Source organism: Aphanomyces astaci, assembly GCF_000520075.1.
Source record: "Aphanomyces astaci strain APO3 unplaced genomic scaffold supercont1.2, whole genome shotgun sequence".
Classification (NCBI taxonomy): domain Eukaryota; phylum Oomycota; class Saprolegniomycetes; order Saprolegniales; family Verrucalvaceae; genus Aphanomyces; species Aphanomyces astaci.
Genome location: NW_009798265.1, coordinates 1,262,999 through 1,271,587, shown reverse-complemented (window position 1 = coordinate 1,271,587; position 8,589 = coordinate 1,262,999). Strand labels below are relative to the sequence as shown.

The 8,589-nt window shown below is 47.0% G+C and overlaps 4 protein-coding genes across 4 annotated transcripts; 3 read left to right on the top strand and 1 right to left on the bottom strand.

The window, feature by feature from the left end:
- Positions 1 to 1,113: 1,113 nt before the first annotated feature.
- H257_01327 (hypothetical protein) lies at positions 1,114 to 1,979 on the top strand. The gene has a single exon (XM_009824481.1). It carries the CDS (start codon positions 1,137 to 1,139, stop codon positions 1,866 to 1,868), a length of 732 nt encoding a protein of 243 aa, XP_009822783.1. The 5' UTR covers positions 1,114 to 1,136; the 3' UTR covers positions 1,869 to 1,979.
- A 402-nt stretch (positions 1,980 to 2,381) lies between these two features.
- H257_01326 (hypothetical protein) lies at positions 2,382 to 3,115 on the bottom strand. Its single transcript, XM_009824480.1, has one exon. The coding sequence runs from the start codon at positions 2,917 to 2,919 to the stop codon at positions 2,569 to 2,571; it is 351 nt and encodes a 116-aa protein (XP_009822782.1). The 5' UTR covers positions 2,920 to 3,115; the 3' UTR covers positions 2,382 to 2,568.
- A 669-nt stretch (positions 3,116 to 3,784) lies between these two features.
- H257_01325 (hypothetical protein) lies at positions 3,785 to 4,316 on the top strand. The gene has a single exon (XM_009824479.1). It carries the CDS (start codon positions 3,869 to 3,871, stop codon positions 4,211 to 4,213), a length of 345 nt encoding a protein of 114 aa, XP_009822781.1. The 5' UTR covers positions 3,785 to 3,868; the 3' UTR covers positions 4,214 to 4,316.
- A 1,745-nt stretch (positions 4,317 to 6,061) lies between these two features.
- H257_01324 (hypothetical protein) lies at positions 6,062 to 7,049 on the top strand. The gene has a single exon (XM_009824478.1). The coding sequence runs from the start codon at positions 6,101 to 6,103 to the stop codon at positions 6,980 to 6,982; it is 882 nt and encodes a 293-aa protein (XP_009822780.1). The 5' UTR covers positions 6,062 to 6,100; the 3' UTR covers positions 6,983 to 7,049.
- Positions 7,050 to 8,589: the final 1,540 nt, after the last annotated feature.

Sequence of the window (8,589 nt, the reverse complement as noted above, 5' to 3'; positions counted from 1 at the left end):
ATATTTCCACTAACCTCCGATATATTTCACCCAACCTCCGATATAATTCACCCAACCAACACGTAATTTCACCTTTCGAAAATATATTTCACCTGACCACCGGTATATTTCATGGAAAGTAAATTAAAACCAACCCACGCAACATCTCTACGACATCTACGGCTCAAGCACCAACGTCCATGTCTTCCATGTTCTCAGCACGGACATAAAATGGCTCAAGGCGGGCCGTGTACACATGCAAACGATTCGGCTCAATTCCTAATTCATTGTTGAGTTACATCTTTTAAGTTGTCCGTCTGGCGGTGGCCCCATAAAGGCCGCGACTCGTTCGCGCAAATATGTCTTAATGCGGCTCTTCAACGCCGGCCACATATTCTTGATCGGGTTCAACATCGGGGAGTACGGCCCTAGTTTTAAGAACGAAGCGTCTTGACACGTCATGTTAGCGGTCAACAGAGAGACGTACCGGAGTTTGTGGTGCAGGGATGGCCTCTTCCATCGAGCTCAGATTCAAAAATGGTGAAAGCGCGCGAAACTCTTCGCGCGCTTCGATCTTTCTAGATTCCCAGCTCGAATTATAATGATTGTTAGGTGAATTATATTTTCGACAGTTGGAATTAACCGTAGGTTGGGTGAATTATTACGCAGGTTGGGTGAAATATAACGGCGATATTTTTGTGAAATATAATGGAGGTTGGGTGAATTATATTGGCGATTCGGTGAAATATATCGGAGGTTGGTGGAAATATATCGAAAATAAGCTGGAATTAAACGCAAAGTGGTGTAGTACTGAAATATATTTTAATAGATACCAGTGTATATCTTAATATATCGAAGTGGTAATATTGTTTTGAAAGTGTAACGTCAAAGTTGAACTATTAAAATAGTACTAGTACAACTTAATATATCAGTTTCTGAATAGCTCAACAATATTTCGTAGTTGATTTATTTGAAATACTACGTAGTACATGATTGGATGATGGCGTTGGCATTTTACCAATGAAAGCGAGATCCACCCATTAGACTTATTATTTCAACCAATCATAGTGTAGATTTTACCATCACCCGAGGATGATCGACGAATAGTCCCCATGAGCTCACAGTTAATTTCGAATTGACATTCTATACAGCGCACGATGACAACGCGAAACCCCAGCTACGAGCTCGGCGTCCAGCACGGCGCCCTTGCTGGCATCGGGCTCACGATTGGTGCCTCCATCCTCACGGTGGCGGCCACGGGCGCTGGCGCGGCGGTATGGAAGTACGTGAAGAAGCAGCGGCAGCTGTGGGACGTGGAGGCTCTCATCGCGCACCGGCGGTCGATTTTCCCCCAAGACTACGACGCTACTCGCAGTGTGCCAGAAGACGTGTTGAATAAACTACTCGAGAGTGCCAACTGGGCACCCACGCACGGCCGGACCGAGCCATGGCGCTTTGTCGTGTTTGGCGGCGACGGTCGCCGAGTCCTGGGTGAGAAGGACGCGGAAATCTACAAAAAGATCACCCCCGAAGCCTCGTTCATGCCGAAAAAGTACGCCAAAAAGTTGTCGTCGAAGTTACAAGCGTCGTACGTGATTGCGATCTGCCTCAAACGCCAAGACAGCAAGAAGATCCCCGAAATCGAAGAAGTGGAAGCTGTCGCGTGCGCGGTGCAAAACTTGCACTTGCGCGCGACGGCGCTTGGCGTGGGGGCGTACTGGAGCACCGGGCCCGGCGTGTACTCGGACGAAATGAAGGAATTCCTCCACTTGGGGGCCGACGACAAGTGCTTGGGCTTCTTTTACGTCGGGTACCCCAAACCCGACTTTAAGCACCCCATCGGATCGCGCAAACCCGTGCAAGACAAGGTCCGATTTGTATACGAATAGGAGAATCACGATATTAGCTACTTCTAATTGCACATTCGGGAATCAGATCCATTATTGGACTTTGCATCATGTACCAAGGAACGACGTTGACAGGGAAGAACAGTAAATGTAGCGCCAACGGAATTACTTCGTGATCTACCCAATCACTTCGTCGCAATCAGTTTAGTGTAGATTTATTTACACGTTAAGTATCATTGGTCATATGATATGTGGTATTTGGCCAATCAACTAGCTTTCTATTCAACGTCTATATATCGTGGTTAGAGACTACTAGTAGTGGTTAACGCGAATCGTTGTGCATCTTAGCCCGGTAGGATGGACACGCAACAAAACTAGCATCACAAGCCAGTGAGCTACATTGTTTAGATATACACGATGGAGTGCTCAATGGTTCGTGTCAACGGTTTCATCACACTATTTGAACTTCAGGCACTTTGGCCATTGTAACCACTTGTCCTTTGAAACGACTCTGGCCGCAGGTTTTTTGCCACCATCCAACATGAAACCATCAGATTTGGGACGAAATGTCATTCGCTTAGAATAACTCTCAACTTGATGTACGCGATAGGACATGATCGAGCGTTCTATGCGACCACGACAATAGGCTCATGGCGGGGTGGAATACCATGGTGTGCGAATGCATACGGACGACGGGTTCGAGTTTATTGGCGTCACCTAGCTTATGGCGGAACTGCACACCCTACACGCCTCCGATCCCAATTCCTTCGTAGTTGCTGCTGGCATGCAGTCCCGTGTCGTCGACGGTGTCGTCCAAAATGTTGTTGGCCTTTCGTTTCTTTGGTTCTGAAGATTTTTTCGCTGCCCCCTTGGACGAATACGACACACCCAATTCCTTGCACAGCACCGCGGCGTCGTCCCATTCGAGCACGCCGTATTCAAGGCACCATTTCTTCGCCATCTTGCTCTTCGGGTTCTGCGACAACAAGCTCTCGTAGAACACACGATCTGCGAACCCTGGAGACGGCGTCGGGTGCTTCTGCCCTGGCTTCCGGTTCGCTTCTTGCTCCTTGGACCACTCCTCTTCGTCCATGGTGCGTTCGCGTTGTGCGCTTCGACGTCGTCTCGGCCTTGGATTGGTGGATTATCCACCAATCCGCACTCGTTTTTATCCGGACGATCTTTTTATCCGTCGAACTTTTGAATGATCCAAGTCACTGGCAAAACCAAAAGTGCTTTCGCTGTACGGTGTCGCTTGCTTGATGACTGTACCACAGCTTGGTCTTACCTGTACAAGTATTCAACTCCATGAATACACTTTTGTAGTTGAGGGTGTCTACCGCCAGGACTCGGAAGGTTGTGAACACATATAGCTTCGTTTCTTTGTACCAACGCGACCCTGGGAATGGTTGCTTGCACTGCGATTTCGGATCTTCGAAATGTACACATAAAAGTCACGACTCGTTGGAGAAACGCTCGAATGTCCTCGTTTCACCAATAAGCACTCGCAGTTTAGGATGAATTCACCACTGTGTTGTGTGATTCCACAAAACATCACGTACTCGAGCAAAACCTTCGTCAGCGAATCCTACTTGTATGCACCAAGACTCATGTCCATTCTACATAGCTATGATAGTAGCGCCATTTTCTCATAAGATTACCTCACATATGCCAAAATGCACAGCGGGACGACAGCTCAGCTCACCAATTTGAGAGACATGCCACTTCAACTTGAACTCGTGGATATGGAGCATTTTGATTGGCGGATCGTATCTCACCTAGCACTCCATTGGTGGATGGCTGTGATCGTTTGTTGTATGGAACACGAGTATCGTGGAGTGTGATTGGCCCAATGTTAGTATCGGACGATTTGATTGGTGCGTTTGAAGGCTGACGGGGGTTCGAAATCTAGCGAGCGCTCATTGGCCCAGCGTTTAATCATGGCGAAATTGACCCTGAGCGCAGCGAAAACGGCGGTTATTGTTCTTGGTTTCGCCGAGTGGACAGTTCAGACACTTTTTACTACATGTAGAGAGAGCCCCATGGCCATTCGACAATTTGCTTCCGACGACCTACTCAAACACATGTCGACACAAGTAGTGACCGCCTCAGTCGCCGTCCCCACCAGCAAGGTTGGCGAGCAAACGCGATATCGATTGATGTACACGGACGAGAAAGTCAAGTCCCGGTACGACCTGGTGTTGCGAACAACCATCTCCCTGGCGTCCCACGAAAAGCGCAGCAACAGCAACACCATGCTCGCCCAAAAGGCCATGAAGTACCGAAAACTCGATCAAACCAAGCTGGCCATGACGTGCAACGACCCCAACGTCGATGTGTTTCAGTGCATGGGGATCCAGTGGTGCAAAGTCGAACGATGTACTTGATTGTGTGCCTTCGACGCTTAGTTAGGAATAGTGGTTAGCTCTTGGTGGTATTTGTACGTCCGTTGGCTTAGGATCTCATCAATAAAGGTCATGAGTTGAGTGATTTATTGGCTCGTGCGTTTTCGTGTACAGTTCAGTACTCATCCACGGTCCATGATAACCCCCACATATCGAGCACATGCCAAGGAAACCTTCCATCCGAGTGGGTTGTCCCAACACAACTGCACTCAAAGCATACAACCAGCTTTGAAACCCAGAGCTCAAAGCCTTGTGATTGGTTGTATTGGACCAATGACATCGCACAAATGTCAAACATATTTCACAACCACATTGTGGATTTTCCAGACCCCGTCAAATCCCTCTCGCCGCCGAATCGAATCACGAATCGACGCTATTGGCTAATCCAATTTTGAGTGGATTTGATTGGCTGTTACAGAAAGGTCGAGTACTAGTACTAGTATACCGGTAGTCAGCCAATCAGAACTTCAGTGTGATTCAATATTGATTAGACCAAAACCACGCGAATTTCGAAAAATTATACTAGCGAATTCACAATACCTGATTGGATATTAATTGAGTAAATGCCAGGCGATGAAAAGCAAGAGGCTAGCTACTACGTATGGGAAAGGTTCAGTGACACTTTTTACGACCCTTGGATGTTCCTTTACCGGTATTCCAAATTGCTATTAACAGTTTGTAAGCTTATAATAGTGTTTCTTAAAGAGGAGAATTAACGTAGTTCGTAGGACTTAAATTCATGTCAAAACTCGTATTGGTGTTAGATGAAAAATGAACTAAAAGAGTGAAAATATCCATAGGCTGAAAACAGTTCTGACGCACTAGATTTTATCCAGTTACCCATCACACTCAAGAAAGTTACAGGTGATTGGCTGAAAATTTAAGAGTGATTGTTTTCGACAAATCATGGATCATGGCGTTGTCACGGAACTACACCGATACGTATACAGTAACAGTACTGTAGCACTTCCTGAACTAGGAGGTCACTTTGAAACGATATGGCCCATTTAGTGGAGGCGCAGTGTGACGGTCTAGTACCAAGGTCATATGACAAACAAACGGCAACCTTCAACAATCGGATCTACGGCCACACGCGCTACTGTCGTGTCATGTGCTACATTGTGCGTACCTCCTGTTTCAAGTCGGCCCCTTTCTTACGTGCAATACAGCACAGCTCGACATGTTATCAACCCTCATGGTCAACTCTGTGGTGCTCTTGATACAGTACCAGTATCTTTCGAGCTGGAGCTGCAACGAATCTTGGGGAGTTGGAGAGCTGTGGGGAGATTCCACGATCCACATCTCAGTAGGACACTGTGCTAGTACAGTACAGTACTGTACGTACGGTACTACATAGTACTTCGTAGTATGTGTCGTAACTTCATAACTTGTCCAAGTTGTGCGCTATACACAATCGCATGAGTCTGCCGCAACCTTGCAGCCCCCAACAACGTGGCCCTGAGCTATTTTGGTTCCGTCTACCCTGTAGTGACCAAACGTGACAGTTGGAAATCAATTCTCTGCTTGCCACGACTAATCTGTGAACCACCAGGGCGGCTGTGATGTCACCACGCTACAAGCCATCATATGAAGGCTTGTTGACACGTATTTTATTAAACAAGTATTTTTGGCAAACCTATGCCATCCAAAATCATGATTTTGAAACGAACGACGACCAAATACTTGGCCATTTGTAGCAACTATGCTACCGGTTGTGGTCGTAGAAAATGTCATATCCCTCCGCAATAGTGATTAATCCTCGACCAATCCGATCGTTGGATTTCGACAGTCCATATGCCAGCAGTTTCCCACGAACTCCATCAAACCAAGGACACATTTTGTGTTTGTCCAAATCCCCGCCCGGTCAACATGTACTACGCACACGATACCGTCGCGGAAGAGAACGAGCGCTTACGCCAAGAGCTCAAGCGTGTCATGACGGAGAGCAAGTCGTTGCAGCATCAAGTCACGCAACTCAAGCAGGCGGCGGAGCGCGAGGCTGCGTTTCGCCAAGTGTTGGAGTCGGAGCACGAAACCCTCCGCCGCTTCATCTGCAGCTCGTTTGGACTGCCGACATCCACGGGTTCGACTGGATACGGCGGATTCAATCCTACGGAAGTGCCGTACACATTGAGCTTGACGCGGTCATGGAGTGACCCGACCAAGCAATCCAGCTCCACGGACGACTCGACGGGCGCGACTCGTGTGTTGACGAAAAGTGCAGAAGCCATTCTAGCGTCAAGAACTCCATCTGTCGTGCGAAAAGGAGAGCGGTCTGTGCGCCTTCAAGAAGACTGGATCAAGGAAGCGGACACCCCGATGACGACGGTGTATGGGTTGGGGTCGGAGCCATGGAGTCGGTTGCTGGCCGATTGGTCTCAAGGGGACGCAAAGAAGCACGACTACCTAAACCAGTGGCTATCGTATCACTTGAACGGGAAGAGGGATGCCAAATCTCCGTTTTCAAACCCCCGCGTCGAGCTCAAGTCAATGAACTCGCACATGCTCGCAGGGTTCCTCCAGCTTGTCGTGCCTGTGCTGCAAGCCAGCCGCCCGGACCTGAACGTGGACGTGTACACCAAGGACTACGTGGGCCACAGTCTGCGCATCGTCCTCGAAGACAAGCACAGCCGCAGCTCCGCGATCCACGACAACAACTACACCGCCGCCCCGTCGTCGACTTGCTTTGACACCTCTCGAGGATCGTTGCGATGCCTCGCCCCAATTCACGAGCACTTGCCCATCCGCTAAGCTAGACAGAAAGACACCCCGAATACTAATACTATTAACTTAATAATCTTGCATACTGAAAGTACAGAAGTTCGTCTGTTCCAAAATACTACTTCGAAGTACTACGTAGTAAGTAAATACTACGTAGTATTGTGGGTATTTTTGAGTGAGGTCTATACTTGGAAATTGTATTGGAAGCTGCACTACGATCTGATATATTTCTGAGAAATTTCGTATTTTTATTCAAATTCACATTTTTACGACCAACCGGATGAGGATGTGACGGGAAAGCACAGATCAAATCGATATAATCTTTGAGAAGTAACGTTAGACCTATATCATGAAAAACAAATGCACCAGGCTTCTATTGACATACAGTATACTGCTTTTGTCGCATAAGGCATCACGACACTTGGCTCAGATTTCAGATCATTCAACGCAATGTTTAGCATATTGATGGAACTCTTACTATAAAATAAGTTTGCACAAGCACCAGGTTGATAAGATTTGCAATAGCATTGGCTATAACAAAGGAATAGATGCATTCATAGTGGTCATTATTGACTCACTCGCGAGTTCGTAGTGATGTTGTTCATGTTTCCCCATGGTTGTGTAGGGAAAAACGCTCTACGACCAGGTCTTCCGAATCTTGCAACATAGGTACCTCGGTATGCAGAGTGATTTAGTCGATTTGGAGGGTAGCTAGCTATATCTACGCATCAATACGAGTCGTTTGAGCCTACAATCTCCATAATCGGACCAGAAATGAATGAATGGCCGAGATTTAAAGTAAAAACATATGATAATACTTTCTTGTATGGAGTCGATCCTCGACTGCGAATAAAATTAAACAAAAAATATGTCCTTGTTCCACATGGAATAGGCTACAAAATAAGCCTAATTAGGGACAAATAGCAAACACACTTCATACAATATGTTCCGTCCCGTAAACCCACAATAGTATTCTGAAACGGAGGAAGTATTGTGGATTTGATATACAAATTTCCCAAGTTCGTTCAATCGAGCACAAATAGAGCCGTGACATCTGATTGGCCATTATCCACTTCGCCCTTTCCAGTAGAAACTCGAAAATGGATTGTAGCCAATCAGCAACAAGTAATTTCGGATTGGCCAATGGGAGAGATTGGTGCTCGATTCGCGGGGTCCGGAAATTCATACCGAATCTCCAATACTACGTACAGTGGTTGCCGGTAAAACCCGGCCAGTGCAACTTTTGCCCATGACTTGAAAATACTATGTTCAGTGGTATGGCGCACAATCAAAATATAATGAAAATCACTTCGTGCAACTCCGTGAAGACGACATGTATTGGCTAAAACTAAAGTCAGTGAGTCCGGATAATGCGCGTCGCACGCGTCGCAAAACCGGATAACGCGCATATTCGAGTGTCCGCAACAATCTCACACAATACATGACCATCAAATTGTAATGAATTAAATCTCAAGTACTGATGGGATCGCTTTATCAAAGGCTTTCACAATCGTGTCTGTCGAAATACGATCCCAGACCTTAATCGTCCGTTTCACTGTGGCCAAACGCTTCTCTTGTGCCGTCAAGATGTCGCCGTTGCGTTCGTCGTCTTCTAGCAACCACGCTGTCTTCAGCGT

What these genes read in the sequence shown, in the direction of transcription:
- H257_01327 (XM_009824481.1), top strand. Translation starts at nt 1,137, where the DNA reads ATGACAACGCGAAACCCCAGCTACGAGCTCGGCGTCCAGCACGGCGCC.
- H257_01326 (XM_009824480.1), bottom strand. Translation starts at nt 2,919, where the DNA reads ATGGACGAAGAGGAGTGGTCCAAGGAGCAAGAAGCGAACCGGAAGCCA.
- H257_01325 (XM_009824479.1), top strand. Translation starts at nt 3,869, where the DNA reads ATGGCCATTCGACAATTTGCTTCCGACGACCTACTCAAACACATGTCG.
- H257_01324 (XM_009824478.1), top strand. Translation starts at nt 6,101, where the DNA reads ATGTACTACGCACACGATACCGTCGCGGAAGAGAACGAGCGCTTACGC.